The sequence below is a fragment of the Castor canadensis genome, chromosome 1, assembly GCF_047511655.1.
Source record: "Castor canadensis chromosome 1, mCasCan1.hap1v2, whole genome shotgun sequence".
Classification (NCBI taxonomy): Eukaryota; Metazoa; Chordata; class Mammalia; order Rodentia; family Castoridae; genus Castor; species Castor canadensis.
Genome location: NC_133386.1, coordinates 180,170,619 through 180,190,376, shown reverse-complemented (window position 1 = coordinate 180,190,376; position 19,758 = coordinate 180,170,619). Strand labels below are relative to the sequence as shown.

The 19,758-nt window shown below is 46.8% G+C and overlaps 1 protein-coding gene across 1 annotated transcript; it reads right to left on the bottom strand.

Annotated features, from left to right (window-relative positions):
* Positions 1 to 1,714: 1,714 nt before the first annotated feature.
* On the bottom strand, positions 1,715 to 19,476 carry Accsl (1-aminocyclopropane-1-carboxylate synthase homolog (inactive) like). The gene is made up of 15 exons (XM_020181628.2): positions 19,266 to 19,476; positions 11,320 to 11,858; positions 10,074 to 10,133; positions 9,577 to 9,647; positions 9,115 to 9,184; positions 8,825 to 8,891; positions 7,816 to 7,913; positions 7,502 to 7,579; positions 7,093 to 7,193; positions 5,979 to 6,068; positions 4,905 to 4,950; positions 4,662 to 4,803; positions 2,803 to 2,945; positions 2,563 to 2,716; positions 1,715 to 2,016 (listed from the first exon to the last, which is right to left on the bottom strand). The coding sequence occupies exons 2-15, from the start codon at positions 11,815 to 11,817 to the stop codon at positions 1,934 to 1,936; spliced, it is 1,701 nt and encodes a 566-aa protein (XP_020037217.2). The 5' UTR covers positions 11,818 to 11,858; positions 19,266 to 19,476; the 3' UTR covers positions 1,715 to 1,933.
* Between the last annotated feature and the right edge of the window lie 282 nt (positions 19,477 to 19,758).

Sequence of the window (19,758 nt, the reverse complement as noted above, 5' to 3'; positions counted from 1 at the left end):
CAACAGGTGTTGGCGAGGATGCGGGGAAAAAGGAACCCTCTTACACTGTTGGTGGGAATGTAGACTAGTACAACCACTCTGGAAAAAAATTTGGAGGCTACTTAAAAAGCTGGACATCGATCTACCATTTGATCCAGCAATACCACTCTTGGGGATATACCCAAAAGACTGTTACTCCAGAGGCACTTGCACATCCATGTTTATTGCAGCACTATTCACAATAGCCAAGTTATGGAAACAGCCAAGATGCCCCACCACTGACGAATGGATTAAGAAAATGTGGTATCTATACACAATGGAATTTTATGCAGCCATGAAGAAGAACGAAATGTTATCATTCGCTGGTAAATGGATGGAATTGGAGAACATCATTCTGAGTGAGGTTATCCTGGCTCAAAAGACCAAAAATCGTATGTTCTCCCTCATATGTGGACATTAGATCAAGGGCAAACACAACAATGGGATTGGACTATGAGCACATGATAAAAGCGAGAGCACACAAGGGAGGGGTGAGGATAGGTAAGACACCTAAAAAACTAGCTAGCATTCGTTGGCCTTAATGCAGAGAAACTAAAGCAGATACCTTAAAGCAACTGAGGCCAATAGGAAAAGGGGACCAGGAACTAGAGAAAAGGTTAGATCAAAAAGAATTAACCTAGAAGGTAACACCCACGCACAGGAAATCAATGTGAGTCAATGCCCTGTATAGCTATCCTTATCTCAACCAGCAAAACCCCTTGTTCCTTCCTATTATTGCTTATACTCTCTCTACAACAAAATTAGAGATAAGGGCAAAATAGTTTCTGCTGGGTATTGAGGGGGTGGGGGGGAGAGGTAGGGGGCTGGAGTGGGTGGTAAGGGAGGGGGTGGGGGCAGGGGGGAGAAATGAACCAAGCCTTGTATGCACATATGAATAATAAAAGAAAAAAAAAATAGCCTCAGTACACAAGTACACAGGCTCAGCAGAGAAACTCAGTGAATGTGATTTGACAGCTGAAGATATAGATGGAAATGGGAGACTCCGAGTGTGTGTGACCCTGCCCAAGTCCATATGCTGAAATCCTTACCGCCAGCATGATGGCACTAGGAGATGGGACCCTTGAGAAGTGATTAGGCCATGAAGGCAGAGGGAGTCCCCCACCCCTGCTGCCAGGTACCACGGCCTGATATTGGACTTGCCTACCTCCAGAATTATGCAAAACAACTCTGTTCTTTGCAAGCCATCCACCTTCTGGTATTTTGTTGTAGCTGTCTGAACACACTAAGATACAAACTTGTCACCAAGATTTGTCTGAAAGCCTGTTAGAAGGACAAAACTAGAACCAACTCTGGCATTTGGATGTACAAGTGCAATTATACCCCACCCTTCCCCGTAGCAGGTTGTAGGAAAGTAGATGTGACCTTGTAAGAGTCCCCAGAGTAGTTGTATCTGACACTTAGAAAGGGCTCCCTCAGTTGGGGGGATAGGGGGTCGCTGCTTTTCTTTCCTATCCTTTATATACAACCTGCCCTAGAACTTACAAAAAAAACAGAAAATCATCTCACTCCCAAATGTCATTATAAAGAATGAAGAAATAAAACAGGCCTGGAATTTAAGAGAATACCGGATTTATTAGATATTAAATATAAAAATAAAGCCATCTAAATAAGAAGCCAGAGAGCTCCCTTTATCCCTCTCCAGGTACCTCTAGGCCCTCCCACCCCAATCCCAATAAAAACACCATTGTGCATACACAATGGCTAGCAAAAGCTAAAATATGCAAAGATTCCAAAGACCAAGATGGCAGATGCTCAGCTTAGGAGGTTGACGGGTGAGTCAGATGAGACCCCTCCCAGAGAAGTCACTGTTCAGTCACAGCCTTCTGGACCAGGGGCTGATATTGGGGCCTTCACATGGCTGTCCTGCCAGGGTGCTGCTTGGGAGGCAGGTGGCCTACTCCCTCATTGCGCTCTCCAACTCTTTCGTTACCCAGTAGTCCTTCTGATCCTGTAGAGCCTGACAGAACCGATGCATGCCTAGAAGGTCCAAATGGGGGCAAAGAAATAGACTTAGTGGGGTTGCAGGTGGGGCCCAGACCTACCAGGTCATCGGAGACCATCAGAGCCTCTTGTTCAGCCCTCCATTGTTTGGAATAGATTTCTAAGTCAACCTGTTATGTCCCTGATGGTTCTTTTGAGCGTCATTGTCTTAGCCTGCCAGACAGCTCTATGTGTCATATTAAACCCTGTATTCTGGCTCTATTTTCCTCTTAACTCTTCTATCTTTGTGTGTGTGTGTGTGTGTATGTGTATGTGTGTATGTGTGTGTGTCCAGCCCTCCTGCCTCAGCCTCCCAGCTGCAACACCTAGCTTCACTCAGAATATTTTCCACAGTATACCAAATATGTTTCTGCAACATAAACCTTCATGAGAATGACTTATTGCCATATTCCCAGCAGGTAGGACAGCATCTGGTACATAATAGGGACATGGGAGAGAAGGAGAGAGGGAGGGGTTGAGCTAGAGAGAAGTTGACAGGGTATTTTTAATGGATTCCAGGACCAGAAAGTCTGCATCACTCACCCTCTCTTAGTTGTTGGTGATTTTCTGCAAAGATGAGGCGGAACCAGCCAGGCTCCTTACACGTAAAGGATTTGCCACGGGATAACATCAGCTTGTGGGCCAGGAAGCGCTGATGGAGGGCCTTCTCTTCCTCAAATGTACATGGTTCTAAGTACTAGGGAGGACAGAGGAACAGAGCTGAGCACCAGATCCTAGAGACAGGTCTGTCCAAGAATGCATGTGTTTGTTCCCAGAATTCACCTCCTTCAAGTTGATCCAGATGTACAGGCCAGAGCCTCGGTTGAGGAATGGAATCTTCAGCGCCTCCAGCTGGTCAGTGACATACTTATGAGCGAACCGGAGCCGGCAGTGGTTAACCGGCAGGTACATCCTGTTGATCCACTCTGGATGGGAGAGGAAGACAGCTGTCACAGATCTCATGGCAAGTCTGCCAGAGGATTCCTTCCCAAATATTAGCTGGGCTTCATTTGAGCTATTTCTACCCAAGACTAACTATTGTATTTGTGCTCATGGTATCCACCCAACACACCCACCTCTTATCTATGGCTCTGGAAGGTAAGATGGACTGCCCAATAGTCCAGCAGGAATGTTCCCATTGAGTTCACATCCTAGAAGCAAGAAGGCAGGCTATCCCTTGAAGGGAACTGATGCTGCTGCTGTCTACTGGGCAAGTTAACAGGTACTCAAAACAGCAACGGGTAAGGAAGAATAATAGAGGAGATTACACTGCTTAAAGTACAATACATTCACTGGTGAAATGGCATGGCAAAACGCCTTTGAATGATGAATGTACACTTAAACAAGGAAGTACAGGAATGTGAAACAGCCTTATTGGGGAAGATACTGGTGGGAGGGGGTCAGTGAATGGAGAAGGTAAAGGACAGTGAATATGGTTGATGGATTTTTTTATACTTGTATGAAAATAGAACACTGAAACTTGTCACAATCATTTTTCATTAGGTGGCAGGAGATGAGGAAGAACGATGCTGGGGACAGGACCTAATCAAAGTACAGCGTGAGCATATATGGAAATGTCACAATGAAACCCCCCGTATAACTGATATATGCTAAAAATATTTTTAAAAAATAAATTACTGAAAAACAAAAAATTCCCTAACTTCTGCCTTTGAATCCCACATGGTAGACTTGGGGGATCCTAGATATGCCCAGAGATGCTTTTTGCCCAATTGTTCTCAGCACTGGCAGCACAAGAGAACAACCTGGGGAGACTGTAGAAGCCCTGATGCCCAGGTTAGACTTCTAGACCATCATCTAAGTTAAATCTTTGAGGATGAAACCACACATTGGTACTTAAGCACCTCAGTAATTCCCAAGTACATCCAAGGTTGAGAAGTAGCGTTCAAGGGGCTGGGATCTGATTTCTGGCAAGTATCAAAGAGCCTGATACCATGTAGAAAGCATCCAGTTGGATTTGTCCTATCTACCTCCTTCCCAAAGCTAGAAGCAAATTGTTTTCTAACCCTGCTAATCTAACGATGTTAGTTTGTTTCATTCATTATGTTTCATTCATTAGTTTACTTCATTATGTCCCAGCTATTAATTTCAACCTTCCGGGCTGGCATTTATTACGGGAAATTAAAGAAAGGGAGTCTTTCCCAAGCATGAAAGGAGAAAGTCTCCTGAGGCCAGCATCCGCTTGAAGTTCAAAGTGAATCTAGGTGCCATAGATCTAAACCACAAATAATGACAATGAGATTATGTTGTATTAGAAGAGTCAAAGCGTTTCTTTGAATCTCTGCCTGAGGCAAGCAGGGCATTGAGGAAGAAAAATAGATGTTCACAGACTAACTTCTGAAGTCCCTATGTTCAGATCTTACATATGAATGATTATTCTCCCCTTTCCAGGCACAGCAAGAACTACTAGACATCCAGAATTAAAGTGTGTTTAGTAGCTACACCCTCTGCACTATCTGAGCTACAACCTGCTATCCTCCAAATCTCCCATCCTGCCATGGTTAAGCCCAAGATGGTGACGAGTCTCAGCATCTTGAGGGCATGTTAGAGGCCAAAGAAAGTCTAGGAATTCCTGATGGCCATGAGTTCTAGCCCAAATGCCAGCCTGGGGTGTTGCTCAGTACCTCTGTCCTGGAGCAGTCGACACAGCTTGTACTGGGCAATGCCAGAGATACTGTGGAGGTAGCCAAAGGAGCTCACAGCAGAGGCCACCTCCTTGTTGTAGGTATACAGGGCACCAAATCGGAAGCCAGCAATGCCGAAATCCTGGAGGAAGAGAAGAGAAGAAACATCTAGCTTGTTTGCTTTCTACTTCTGGCTCCCCTTCCTTCCATACAGGACATATAGGACAGGCAGCTGGGGCTCACCTTGCTAGTGCCCCAGATCATGTGAGTCCTTTGGGGGTCAGGCAAACTGGAGAAACAGAAAAAAAAGAATCAAGGTTATGGAGAAATAGATGAAGCATGAAGACTTGGATTCTGTGAGTGGGAATGGGTAAGTAGACACAAGTCCTTCCTAGACGGTAGGGCCTGAAGAGCCCAACATTCAAGAAAGAGTTGCCCCATTGAGGCCAGGAAGTCAACACAAAGTATCCTTGAAGAACACAATGGAGCAGCTCCCAAGGACCCATTGAATAAGAACCAGGACCCTCAGCCTGACTCATGGCTCTCCTAGACCTGCTACAAAACCACCCTCCTGGCAGTTGATTCTTCAGATGTGGATCACCCATCATTTCAAGAATATACTTGCCTATTTTTTACTTCTCCACCTCTGAAGCTATTCCTTCTACCACCCATTTGCTTCCCACACTTTGCTGGAATCCTATCCCTAGGGTCAATACCACCCTTAAGAAAGCTCCAAGCTTAAGAGGCACTGGTGCCTCTTGCCTATAATCTTAGCTACTTGGAAGGCTGAGATGTGGAGGATCATGGTTCAAGGCTAGCCCAGGCAAAAAGTTAATGAAACTCCATTTCAACCAATAGCTGGGCATGGTGGCACACATTGTCATCCCAGGGAAGGGAAAGGATGGTAAAGTAAAGGAACCTCCAGCCAGGTGTGGTGACACATGCCTGTAATCCTGCACTTGGGAGGCTGAGACAGGAGGGTCTCAAATTTGAGGCCAACCTGAGATTCATAACAAGACCCTGTCTCAAAATGAAAAAAAAAAAAAAAAAGTTCCTAACCTGACCTGCTGTGGGGCTTTGTCTTCACCTTTGATAGGGCACTTGCTACCTTGCCCTCAAGTTTGCTTATATGCAGAATAGCATTTAGACTAGAAGATACTTAGAGGTGAAGACTATGCTTTGCTCATGTCCACAACCATGTTAGCACGTAACTCAGTCCCTAGCACATAGCCAGTTAAGTTGATGTCTCAGGAAATTCACCCTGCAAAGCAAGTGCCTCATGGTTCTCGTTCCCAATTTCAGCTGAGCCAAACTCACCTTTCTATGCTCAGAACACTGTGGAATTTAATGGATTCATCAAACACAGACAGCATATAAACCTCATCCATGATCACATGTAGCTTGTGCCTGTAGTTAGATGAAGAAGGAGAATAAGACCTAGCTTTTCTCTGTAATCTTAACTCACTTTCTATCGTGTTCTGTTCCAGACACAGATCAGATTGATTATCCCAGCAGCCCATGCAGCCTTCCAAAAGGCACAGAAAGGTAGAAGGTGTTATAAAAGGAATCTTTGCACCTGGCTTGGGGATACTTATGGGACAGGACCTAAAAGGCATGCATGTTAATATCTTATGTAAACTTTGAACCACCAAATAGAGGCCAATGGGGAGATGCTTGGTGTCTGTTTGTGTGACAGTACTACTCAGTCTGAATTGAGTAGTACCACTAAGTAAGCCATGTGCACACAAGCACCAACTCTTCTGTTCTCCAAAAAATCCTCTGAAATAGTGTCATCATCCCCATATCACAAATAAGAAAATGTGGCTCTAATATGTAAACAATTCCTTCAACTAACAGGTGCTGGAGCTGGTATTTGAACACAGCTCTGTTAAATTCTCAACCACAGCCTCTAGCATTCTTTCTCCTGGCCCTATGTTCTGCCATTCATTGCTCTGGCTTAATCCTCAGGCTTGAATAGTCTATTCCTTCTAAAGAACAGAAGATTAACTGTCCTAAGTAATAGGGTTATTTCAGGACTTCAGAGGCAACTCATTAACATGTTCTTAGGAGTGGGACGTGAAAGTGCTATAGAAACACATCTTTGTCACACAAGGTCTGAGAGTCTGTCTTCTTCGACACCTTAGTCCAAGTAGTTTGGAAAACGGATGCTGGGAGAAAGTGCTTATACTAAGTGGAAGAGTGACAAAATCATCTGATTGCTGTGTCAATGCCTATGAGGGAAGAGTCTAGAAAGGAAATGGCAAAAGAAATGTGGGTGATTTTCCTTTCATTTCAAATTTAGTTATAGGTAGCTCTGCAAAACAAAGTATATAGTAGAAATATTGGATAAAGTACTTCCAGTTCTGACTTCTTCAGGACAAATGATGGGAAGCTTTTTTTTTTTCCATCTAGTCTTAAGTGGAAGTCATACCTCTTGGCGAATATCAGGTATTGCATCAGTGACTCTAGGGAGTAGACATCACCCAGGGGATTCTGAGGGTTGGATAGCAGGAGGCCTCTGACTTTTTTTGCCTAAGAAGCCAAACACAAGAATGAAACAAGTCCTTTACATTTACCCCAAGTTCAGCCAAGGATCTTTTATAGGTCAGAACATCCAATACAGGGCACGTAATGAGGCCTAGGTAGGTTCTCAAGCAATTCCTACACTGCTGGATAAGGGGGCACTCTGGGATGCAGCCATGAATGGGACTCATGGCTCTGACGGGGACATGCCTCTGGAATCATTCACTACCTCCTCCTTATAAAGAAAGCCCACTAGGTCTTACATCACAGCCTCAGTACTCAACTCCTCTCAGGGCCAGAAAAGCCACCCTCCTTACCTTACTCTTAGCTTCCATAAGGACAAGCTCCAACTTTTCCACAGTGAGCTGGAAAGGGTGGGTGTTTTCAGCAGTGACCTGCAAGAGAACCATACTGAAAATGCCTACATGGAAAGCTTCTGCACCTTGATTTCACACCCCCCTACACCCCAGACCTTCATACCAGGGTGCCAGGCCCACATGGCTTCTTCACCCCCAACTTCACCTGTCCCAACCACCACTTTTGTGGTTAAGAAGGCCGCCTATGCTTCATAGGCACCCCTGGAATAGTCTACTACCTAGGCGGGCTGAGCAGGGAAGGGGCCCATTCTGACCTCACTCTCCAGGTAGACGAAAATCAGCTCAACTTTTGCATACAAGGAGGAAGTAAAGACAAAGCCACCACAGAAGGGAGTGGGGACGAGAAAGGCCTCTGGAAGCATAGAGGGACAAAACCATTAGTTCCATTTCTCTCAGAACCTGATAGCCCACCCAGATTGTCAGCAAAGCTACTGACAGAAGAGATTGGTTTGGTGTCTCCTACCTAGGGATTAATGTCCTCAGACTCAGACTCCATTAAAAAAAATCATATATTCTTATAGAATGATTTGAGGAACAAGACTCTAGTTTCATTTTGGGGGATACACTAGAGAAGAGAAGGAAGGAATATTGCTGTGGAAGGCTCAGAGTCCAGGGTACAAATCAAGCTAGTCTTGCTAGCAGATGGAGCACTGGTCATTAGCAAAGTCTTGTTTGCTCCAGGTCAAACATTAGTGGTCAAGGTTCATTCACAAGGAAGGCTCCTGTTATTTGGACCAGGTGATTTCACACATTTTCTCTACCCACCCATTTGGCTTCACTGATGGGTCAACCAAGAATCCAATCCTTCCATCTAGGCCACTTCCTCCCATCCAACCAGAGCTCACTAAGATCTAAGGCTTGATTGGGCATTGTTCAGAGAGACTGAGAGCAGATCTCTCAGCTTTATTTAGCCCAAAACTAATCAGCCTCTCCCCTCCCCATCTTTTTTGAGGAGGAGGAGGAGGAAGGAAATCTATAAAGTCTCAACCAATTACTAAGGCTCTCTGTATTGCAACTGAGCCCAAGAGTCCAGCTATGATTTGGCTCCCATGCCATCATTCCTGGGGTGTATCCCCTGAGAACTGTCACATGCTTCTCTTCCATATTAAATGGAGATCCAAATACTTGCTTCCCCAGAAATTACTGGAAGATATGTAAGTCAGTGTAGAAGGGCTGGCACTTTGGGGGAAAGGCCTTGAACCAAGACACTCTTCCCCAAGGCCCAGTTTCCATTTGCTCCTACCCATGTGCCTACTGACTTACCACCTGGGTCACACAGAACCATGGCCAGTGCAGAGAAGACAGAGCAGCAGCCATTGAGAACAACCACCTGGGGGCAATGCACAAGAGACTGAAGTCAAAAAACAGTGCCCATGTAAGAAGGCATACTCTTTCCCTGCCACTGGGAGGCACAGGCACTATGAGCCTCTTCAGTTGGGATCCATTGGCCTTCATCCTGCCCTGGTCCTGAGGGTCTCCACTGGTTCTCACTGTATCCCCTAGGTAATGCAGAGGGTCCCCCAAGAATACAACCCTCCACTGGACTGACTCACATTTTCAGGATCAATGTAGTAAGGTGCCTTGCAATAGTAGGACAGGAACCGGGCCACTTCTTCCCGCAGGCTGTGGACAGACCCACAGAGACCTTGTGGATCCCAGGCTCCCCTTCCTCATTCAGGGTCTAGAGGTCAGTCTTTTTTTGAAGGGCATGTTGTCCAACCTAAAGGGGTCTTTGATACCCAATTCAGCCTCATTTTATAGGGGTGTTGATAGGCATGTCAACTCCCCAGGTCACACAGATAGTAAGTGGAAGGTAGGACAAGAGGCAGGCTTTTTGAGTTATATTTCTATCAGTCCAGGCTGCCTCCTGATGAAGTTTTACTCTAGGCATTTCTTAAGAGTTATCACCCAAAGAAATGGGGAGACAGACAGTAAGAATATGATGCATTGACTCCTTTCCTGGATGAATACAGGAGCCTGCAAAACAGCAAACCCAAGATCTGGAAGTCACTTACAATGGTTGCCCTTTCCAGTCGGAATACTGCAGTAGAACATCCTCAACAGAGTTCATGTCACGCTGACACAACTGTTGACAAACAGAGAGTGAAGACAGCCAGACCAGGGAAGCCATAGAGGCCTCATGCCTTTCCAAATTTCTACATATTGCCCTGCATTTCATGGTCTCCCAAAAGGGGAAATGGGTATACATGCTCCTAAAGAACAAAGGAGCCATGTCTTCCTGTCATAGATTACACAAATAGACACCTCATCGAGAAGTATTTGATGGTGTCCCCACACCAAAGCTCCCCTGGCAGCCTACCCACTATACACCTACCAGAAACCTGCTGGACACGGTCAACACCAAGAGGGGAGTGAGCTGTTCTAGAAATTCCTCTCCCTTTCCCAAACTCCTGTGCTCTACTAATTAATACATCTATCATATACTGAGGAACATGTCAGGGGGGCTGGGCCTCAAAGGGACAAGTCCCAACATGCCTGGAGCATGACTTACCCTTTCAGTCATCAGATCAAGGCAGAGTTTGTTCTCACTGGTGCTGAGGTTAAGGAAGCCCTGCAGGTGGAAGGAATTCAAATTAACCTTCTTGTTCCACCCTAGATGTATCCCTTTAGATATGCCAATAAGTATGGATCTCAGATTAATTCAAGAGAAGATTTCACCACCCTATAAGACAATTCAATCCATGCTTGACAACTTTAAAACTTCCCCAAAACCTAAAATCTTACAGTTTGCAAACTCCCCTTTTAGGGCTACATATATAAGTAGTTGGATTATGTTCTATCTACGTGCCAGATGTTCATGAAGTGCTTCACGTGAGTTGCCATAAGTCCTGAAAAAAAGGGGTTCTGTATGATCCCTGGTTAAAGAGTGAATAAGAAAGAAGCAGATCACCTACAAGCCATATGACCCTGGGAGGTAGGCAGAGTGCCATCTGCCCTACTTAGAACTTGGACCTTTAACAACTGGAGGCCCCAGTAGTGGTTTACTATCACATGTAAGGGCCAAGTTAGTGACGGAGATGCCAATCCTCAAAGTGCAATGGAGACACCAGAGCCAGCCCCCAGAAAAGCAGAAGGCCATTGGCTACACTTCATTTGGATGGGGACAGGAGAAGACATGGCTAGAGCTATCCTTCACTCTCTGGCTGGAGAGCTGCTGTGACTCCCCTTTGCTGGAAACTTTTGTCAGCTCTCTGTCAGCCTCAGGGCATCATTTTGACACTTGTCCACCTATGCATGCACTTCTTGCCATAGCACTCATTGTCTGTACTCTGGCCACATGGGCTTTCTTTCCAAGTCACTCCAGCATCTTCCCACCTTCAGCTTTTATGTATTCTGCTCCTCCTTCCCAGAGGACCACCACCATCCCACTGGCTGGTTCGAACTTTAAGACACATTCCCAGACTACCTGAAGTGCACATTCCTTTAGTGTTTTTGGAACCATTATTAAAGTTTGTTTCCCTAATGGCCGACTACGCTATACTCCATAACAGCAGGTTCACTCATCACTATGCCCAGAGTAACAGCTCCTTGTGGTTAAGAGCTGGGAGTTAGGAGAAGGGACCCAGACCTCAGCTGTCCAACTATCTAGGGCATCTCATTTTATTTCTGCGACTACACCCTCACTCTAAGAGGACAGTGCCCATTGCACGAGTGTGAAGATGAAAGGCACATGGCTTAGTAAATCCCAGTGATAAGAGCTCTCAGAGTCGCCTCCCTCTTGCCCCCACCATTCTTACCAAGGGGTTCGTTTCCTCATGATATTTATCTCTTTGATAGTCTTCATAGTTCTGGAAGTTCTTGTGGTAAGAGGTAGAAATATCACTCCCACGTTTGGAAAGGAAGTAGCTGACAAATGCAACTTCAAATTCCCTTTGACGGAGATCTGGCTGGTCAGGCTGCCTAAAAGAGAGGGCCGTCGGTCTACCTGTGATATCAATGCTAGAGTCTTGGGCAGAGGGAGGCTGTTTGAGCCCCAGGTTATCTACGACTTCAGACCATAGGAGTTTGACTATCTTGCTCATCAGGTCCCTTATACGGCCTTGCTGCTCACGGATGGTTTGAGCATAACTCTCTTCGTTCAATGGCGGGCCCTGCATTTCCCTGGTTGTAAATTCCAGAAAGTGGTCCTCCATGGTCCTGTTCACCTCCAGCATCATCTCCAGCAGCTCACTGAAGATCTTCCTGTTTCTGAGGTCCCGATCCCCCATGGATTGGGTGGCTGCCTGGTGACTCATACTCCAGGTATTTGTACTGCCCCCCGCAGGTTTCCTGGAACCTACAGAGAAAGAGAGACCATACTCTGGGACAAAGGAGAGTCTCCCCAAGTCCAGGTGTGGTTAGGGACAGAACTGATCTCAGGTTTGGCACCTCTCTAGCCTTGGGTTTTAGGCTCAAAGTGGTTCAGGAAGTCACCTACTTAGTCAAGGGCAATGCCTAAGTGGCCCAAGCACAGACATTAGTGCATGCTCCTTCAAAGCCATTAGAATGTGTTCTGAGGAAGAGCCTTAGGGCCTATGGTGAGGAAAGGGGAACTGAACAGGTGGTCTCTGGGGTCCTCAACCTGAGCTTCACCTACAGCCTGCTTTATCAGGTTTTAAGTATGAAAGGTGGCGTTCTACTGCTTAAAAGCAACAACACTGAGTAAATCATTCCCTCCAAACAGATGCCAGTTAAACTCTCAGTGTTGGGGACTAATCTGTCCATTGCCTGTTTTGTGGCTAATGTTTCATTGGAACACAGCCATGTTTGTTCATTTATTGATTATGGCTGCTTTTGCAAATGGCACAGTGATAGTCATGATGAGACCATATGGTCCATAGAGCTTCTACTTAAAGAAAAGGTTTCCTTTATAGAAAAGGTCCTAGAACATAAACCAAGTGTTTTGCCTATTTTCCCCCCCAGTTGGCCATACCAGATACCAAATCCCTCTATCCTCCTGTCTCACATGGCTGCCTATAAATGCCTTCAACTCACTCACTGTGACACCTGCCTAAGGTATCCCTCACTAGTAACCATAGCCTCGGTATGGGCTGCTCAAACTTTAAGTCCATCAGAATCAGCAAATGGAACTGTTAGGCCACAGATAATGAAGCCAAACCCCTGGACTTTGGTTCAGTATGTTTGGGTTGACAATGAAGACTCTTCATTTCTACCAAGTTCCCTGGATCATATTCTGAACTTCGACTATTCAGATCAATATTATTTCTGAAGACATGCCAGATAAGACCCTTTTAAAGCCTCAAAGAGTCAATGAAACAAGTTAGATGCAAGAGCCCAGGAGGTAGGGCCATTTGAGGTCAACAGCTGTCTCTCATTCCTTAAGTCAATTCCCAAGTAGCCAGATAACAAGATCCCTTTCTAAAAACAGACATATGCCCCATCTACTAAATGCTACAACTCCAAGTTTATTTTCTAAGTAACATCCTTCCCAAGTGTGCAAAACCTTCTACAGATTATGGCAGCTGTGCTTTAAAGTACTAAACACTATCCCACTGCTCCAAACCATGTTCAGTCTACTTGAGATGTTCCCATAGCAACCTGTACTTTCTCTGAATGATGCTTAATATCACTGCTTGTTCAGTTCTGCCCAGGTCAGCCTTCATCATTCTATCCTTAGCACAGTGCCGGGCACACAGGTAATTAACATCGTCCATGAGTAGGATAGGCACAATTGTGATCATGATGCCAAGTCAGTGAGGAGATGAACTCTGAAAAGGATATTGGCTGTGGGAGGTGAAGCACTGGCCAGGACAAAACTGTGCCGAGTTTTGACTTAGGATGCCGAGCTGAGCCTTCATCAACAGTGGTACAAAGAACTTCACTCACCAATGTTAGGAACATACATTGGGGAAGAAACTGAACTTAATGGATGTATAGATCTAGACTAACCCTTTGCTGTACAAGCAAAAGCTTTGATCTGGCCCAGACTCCCTCTCCTACAAGAAAGAGCTTCATTTTAATGGCTTCCTCAACTCTGGAGATAGGTAGGTCACACTGTCCTTCAAGATACTTGAATAGCATGGACAGTTCAGAAACAGGTGGAGCTCCTTTGGTTTTGCCTTCCAAAAGGTGGTACTCATCATCCCCGGCAGAGCGAGTGGGAAGGGCCAAGATGGCGGTGGTAAACTCTCCACAGCAGATCTACCATCACCAAGGGCTGGGCTCACATACTGAGTGTCTTTGTCCTATGTCACCTTGACAAAAAAAAATAAAAGATATGACAGCTCTTTGGACACCTTTGTAGCATCAGCCATATGAGCCCATGAGCCAGGACTTAAGCAGTTGTTCCCATTCAGGCTGGATTAAGGGCTCTCAGACTTCTTGTCATGGAAGTCCTTACTGTTACCACGGTCCCACTAGTCTTCATCATCTACCCAGCCTCAGCTGGGAACACAGGAAACAGGGATCAGGATGAGATAAGGAAGCGAGAAGGCAATAAGACCCCAAAGTGCCATGGGAGTGGGGAGACTGTTTAAGGAGTTACAGCCTCTCTGGGCAAGCTGATGGAGCTGAAAATGGGGACCCAAATGTGGTAACTAAAAGAAATGTGTTCTCCTGAGAAAATGTGTCTTCTGGTAAGAAGTGAGTAGGCAGCAACGCCAAGAGGAAATTTGCCTTTTACATAGGCAAAGTCTATTGTAAATGACACTGCTCCCCAAAGGCAAAAGCACCCCTAAAATTTAGCCCTAATTTGTGTAGCATTGGGGTACACCAACCCTCTCGTCAGATCTACTTGGCTATACATTGGTTCCGATATTCCTCAACCTTCCATCATCTGCCTTCCAGTCTGGGACACCACCGGGTGGTCTGTGGGAGCTAAAATCAGTGTCTCAGGACCAGGCCAGACGCTGCCGACAGCCCTCACACAACAGCTGAGGGACACACTTTGAATAGTAGGAGCTGGGAAGAAGGGACACGGGAAGCATTCGTTGTGATGCCAGCACATGGCTCTGGTCTAGGTCCTGGTTAGCACCACCCGATCTAACCTTCAAAGTGGCTCTACTGGGGGTGACTGCCATTACTCTCACTTTACAGATGAGATAGCAGAGGCTCAAGGGAATGACATGAACCACAGTAGTCCACACAAGTAGGAGCTCTTTGATAGGGGAGTTTTATGCCCAAGTCAGCAAACTACAGACCCTACCATTATTTTAACCATTGCCCCAGAGACCTCATCCCAGAAAGGTACACATGTCCTTAAACCTTGCCTTTCCTTTTGGGATCCATGAGTTTTCTATCTCCATCAGTGTCCCCACCTCACGAAGGCCCAAGAACCCCAGGTGATGTTTGAGCCAAAGTACTTCCTTCTCCATATCCTGCAGCCTGCACCCCCTGTCCTCCCCCCGTCCTTCCCCTTACCCTTGTTTCTGTTTTCACTCATCTCTTCTCCAGCCTAAAATCCTCACACCCGATGACGTATCCTTGCCAGTCAGGGCTCAGAGACCTGTTCCACAGCCCTTCTCCTCGCACTAAGCTTACTTATGCTGTGGCCAGCAAACTCTGCTTTTAAGCACAAGGTGGTTTCAAGCGATAATAACAAGATCCACCTTTCCCCTTGCAGAGATCTCTCCAGGAGCTCCCTATTACCCGGAACACTTTCTTTGCACCATCTCAGAAAACTGGTTTGGTGGAGACCCACGCTGGAGACACACTTCTCAAACTTGAAGGGTATTAGCATCACCTGGAGAGCTCGTAAAACACTAGGGGCCAGGCTCTTTGAAGGAGGCAAGGGTCTGGGCCTGTGAGCTTGGGCAAGGCCCCCAGGTAACTCTATACTTACCAACAACTGAGAACCACAGGAGCACAGGACTTCTAATTAAAGCGCAAGTGAACTTCTAATTTCTCTTTGTTTCTGGGGAGGCTTTGGTTTGTGAGCAGGTGGAAGTGTGTTAACCAGGGCAGGAAGGACAACTTGGATATCCAAGGACAAGGAAGCCCAGGAGGGATCCCTAAGAGGCTGGTCCATCCCAAGGCCCATCTGCCTGCACAGCCTTGGCAAGCCACCCAGCTTTTCTCTTTCTCCCTTTCTCTTTGCTGAAGATGTAAATAACAAAATCCACTTCCCAGAAGGTGATGTGAAGACAAAATGAGAGGATATACCTGTGCTAAGGTGATAGGCCAGGTGGGATTGCCAAATAACTGTGTGCCGAGCTTATCAATTTATCACGTGGGCAGCTCCTGGACTGCTTTCCTGGAAGGTTCCCTAACAGAAACAGGGCCAAAGCATCCTGTACTTCCAGAACACTCTGCCTGTGACTGTCCTCAAACTCTAACAGGCACTTGTTTATAATACAAATGACTGGGCTCCACCAGGAGATATTGATTCAACAGGTTGATAATTGGGCCTGCATTTTAAAGCTGGCATGGCACTGACTCTGGACGACTCTTGGAAAGATACACCATGTGAACTCCACACTCAGGGGAGCATTAGCTGTGGGCACACTTTTATCCCCAGGGTAGGACCTCACCTAGTGCCATCCTGGCCTGGATGGATAGGCCACCTCTGCTATCATTTTCTATTCATTTCCCATTCGTTAAGAAACCAAAACTGACACAGTCCACCAGGCATCTCTTAGGTAGCAAGTGATGTTCCACCCTGGGGCATCCAAATGAAGGAAAAGGAGCCCCAGAATAAGCTTTCTGATGGAAACATCTGATCATACTTTCCTCTTTGCAACACGCCTCAGTGGGTCCCCTCCACCTTGCAAGGTGACAAATTCAAGTCCCTCCAAGTACACAGTGGTAACAAACTTGCAAAGCTGGCTTAAGGCAAAGGCAAAGACGGGAGAACACCGCTACTCCTCCCACATGCATTCAAATTAAAACCCCCAAAAGCCTACCCAGCAAAATGCTTCTACCAGCCGATTCCAACCCCATGGCTTTCAACTTGTAACCAGTGAATCCCAATCCTTTAATGTGGCAAAGGAGCCCTTTGCACACCTCTCCCCTCTCATCCAGGCTCTACCAGCCCCAAGCTTTGTACTTGACTTTCTTCTGCTTGCAAAGCCTTTTCCTAGCCTTTCTTACCCCATGGGCTCCTGCTGTCCTTCAAACCCAAGCTCACTTGTCACCTCCTCCAACAAAGCTTCCTCTTGAGTGGCCAGGTGTGCTCAGGGACCCAGGCCCTGTGGCCCCCAGGCTTGTTGTTCACATCCACAGTCCGGTTCTAGGCAAGCAGAGCTTCGCGGCCTTGGCTCTAGCTTCGAGACAATGCCTGGACCACACTTCCCCCAGATTCATGCTGGGCTCACCCCTCACTTCCTCCACATCTTTGCTCAAGTCTCACTCTTCTGTAACCACACATTCAGTTCCACAAGCTGCCCCTCACCCTCACCACACCGCGGCTTCCCCAGCCCCCATTCTACCTTTCATTTCTCTACAGAAACATCCCAAACACACTGTATAGCCTACTCAATTATTTTGTGCAGAGTTGGTTTCCTCTCCCCCTCTCTAGAATATAAACTCCACGAGGTCAGGGTCTCTGTTCTGTTTACTGACATTCATGCAAATAAGGGTCTCTGGCCCATAGAATAGTCCAATAATTGCCAGAGTTTGGGTCTTTGACAGTCCCGCAAAGGCCCAGGTATTTAAGGCTTGTTCTCTAGAGTGCTTTTGGGAGGTGGAAAAACCTTAAAGCAGTGGGGCCCATGGGAGGTCTTAGGTCATTAGTGCTGTGGTGTGCCCTCAAAGGGGACTTTGGACTCTTCTGCTGCTCTCTCTCTCTCTCTCTCTCTCTCTCTCTCTCTCTCTCTCCTACTCTCTCTCTCTCTCTCTCTCCCTGGTTACTTTGAAGTGAGCAGCTTTTCTCTACCACACACTCCCTAACATGACGTTCTGCCTCACCACTGCCCAACAGCAACCAGGTCAACCAACCATGGACTGACGCTGTGAACCAAAATTAAACTTTCTTCTTTACAAAGCCGATTGTCCCAGGTGTTTGTCACAGTAACAGAAGCTGGCTAATATAAATGCGAATGAATGCAGAAATAACAGATGGGTGGAGGGATGGGTGGATGGAAGCTCAGATATGCTTCTCCTTCTGCTCTGTAGGCTCCTGTGGTCTATGCTTGCCATATTTCCAAAGCAAAGAGGGGGATTCGTGGATAACGTTTGTTGAGTACTTATTCGCAACTAATACTGATTAGTGACTGAAAATGAGAAGAAAGGACTGACCCATTGTAAGCACTTGGTGAATGTTGACAATATTTTCCCAAAGAAAAACCTCGTATCCACAACCTTCTGCATTTTCCACAACTTGCCCCAAACAGGGGCCCCTCCTGTGAACACCACCTCCGACCATGGCTGCCGTACAACCGATTTGCCAAAAGGGGTCGCTACACCCCTATTTTCTTGCCTGGCCTGGACCTCAGCAGTCAGGGAGTGGCAGCCAGTGGGGGAGAATAAAGCAAAGGACAGGCAGGGCGATCACCCTTCCCCACAGAGCAGCCAGTGACCCCTCGGTGTGGTGCGTGACAGTGGGAGGGCAGTGAGACACAGGTGCTCACATCAACCCAGAGCACAACTCCAGCCCCTCTGACTAGCTGCACCCCTGGTAGCTTTTGGGATCTCTGTTTTGTAACTGGGACTTGGGGCAGGCTGGGGGCCTTGGCCAATGTCTCACAACTAGAAAACATCCGTGACAGGATTAGAATCCAGATTCAGCAAACACTGTTGTTTCTTCCCCTTCACACCCTTGTTTGCTATTTCTACTCCAAAACCAAATGAGATTCTACAGCCAGTGTCTGTCTTGGCCTGATTTACAGGGCCCTGCCTCTGTAAGGCCAGGAAGGTGGAGGTAGGCAGCACCAACAAGGAGTCTGTGCCATCTGACCTCAGCTCCCGCCATCCACCAGACTGTAGAACCGTGGCTGCTTTGGCCTTTAGTTCTGTGGCTTTTTAAGCAGTTTCTGGCCATACACACATTCACTTCAGAGAGAGGATCCTGACAGCCTGGAGGTGAAGGCAGGTGGGAAGAGACTACAAATGGTCCCCTGACACATATGAGAGAAAGAGAGATAGAGGGACTCAACCTGAGAGGACCCCAGCCTGTCTACACCTGTGACCAGAACTGGGATTCTATAACAATGGGGCTTCTCTTTGCTGTCACCACGTAACGGGCCTCCCAAAAACTCAGCAAGGATAGTACCCTTGGTCCATTCTACAGATGACCAAACTGAGCCCAGTGAAGTTCTTCAACCTTGTCCAAGTTAATGCCACTTGCTTGGGGTGACTGTAGGTCTGTCTGAAACCAGGCCCAGAATGTGCCCTTCTAGATCCCTGGCCCCAGTAGTCCCCTAATAATCCCATTGGATCTGGCCTGGTGTCTGGGTTATATGAGGTGACCTGGACTGGGATGCCTGAGGGAGGAAGGCCACAGCATCAGGTCTAGCTGTTTGCTACCTGACTGCCCCATGGGGAACAGCTTTCCTCAAACCACATGTCTGCAGGGCCTGGTGCTCAAAGGGCATTGAAAGTGACCACTTTTGCAGAAAGTCTCTTGCCACTGTAGCCCCCGTGGGGCGCCAAGGCTTTGGGCAGAGGCTCACCTAGGTGCTGGCTTTGGCACTCAGACCCAACCAGGTCATGGAGACCCCAAAGAGAAGATGAACTCTTTATTTTACTTGTTCCTCTCCTTACTGGTGCCAAGGATATAGCAGGTGCCAAGTAGCTGCTTTTTACTTACTTGTTTAGTGTTTAGTGGATAAACAGATCCAAAAAGTGGTCCTCTGTTTCCAGGGAATTTTTAACCCAATTTGAAAATGACATCTGTATCCTGTTGGACAACAGACAAGAGCAAATTAGCATTCATTCAGTCAACACTTACTTATTGAGCAATGGCCATGTGCCACCCTCCGTTCTAGGTGGCAGCAAAACAGACACAGCGCTGCCTCAGCCGCCCAGTTGCTGGGACTATAGTACGCCCCACAATGCTCCAGCAGGACTTTGGCCTTGATCCTGAGATGGTGAAAAGAGAGCACAGGTCTTGTTCCCTCTGTGGATCCAATCATTCTCATGGCTGGAGTGGAAGCCTTTGCTCTCAGGTCTTCATCTGGGCTTCCCTGTGCCCCAGGGTATATTCTCAGCTGGGGGTTATATTCTCCTGCTGGAGTTACTGTGAAAGTTCAGCTCACAAATGCCAACTCTCACTGATGCCCACTGGTCCTGCCCCGGGAGTG

What these genes read in the sequence shown, in the direction of transcription:
- Accsl (XM_020181628.2), bottom strand. Translation starts at nt 11,817, where the DNA reads ATGAGTCACCAGGCAGCCACCCAATCCATGGGGGATCGGGACCTCAGA. An exon ending in GACTGGAAAGGGCAACCATT is followed by an intron (nt 9,185 to 9,576) that starts GTAAGTGACTTC and finishes GTCTGTCCACAG; the next exon opens with CCTGCGGGAAGAAGTGGCCC. An exon ending in GGTTCTGTGTGACCCAGGTG is followed by an intron (nt 7,914 to 8,824) that starts GTAAGTCAGTAG and finishes CTATGCTTCCAG; the next exon opens with AGGCCTTTCTCGTCCCCACT.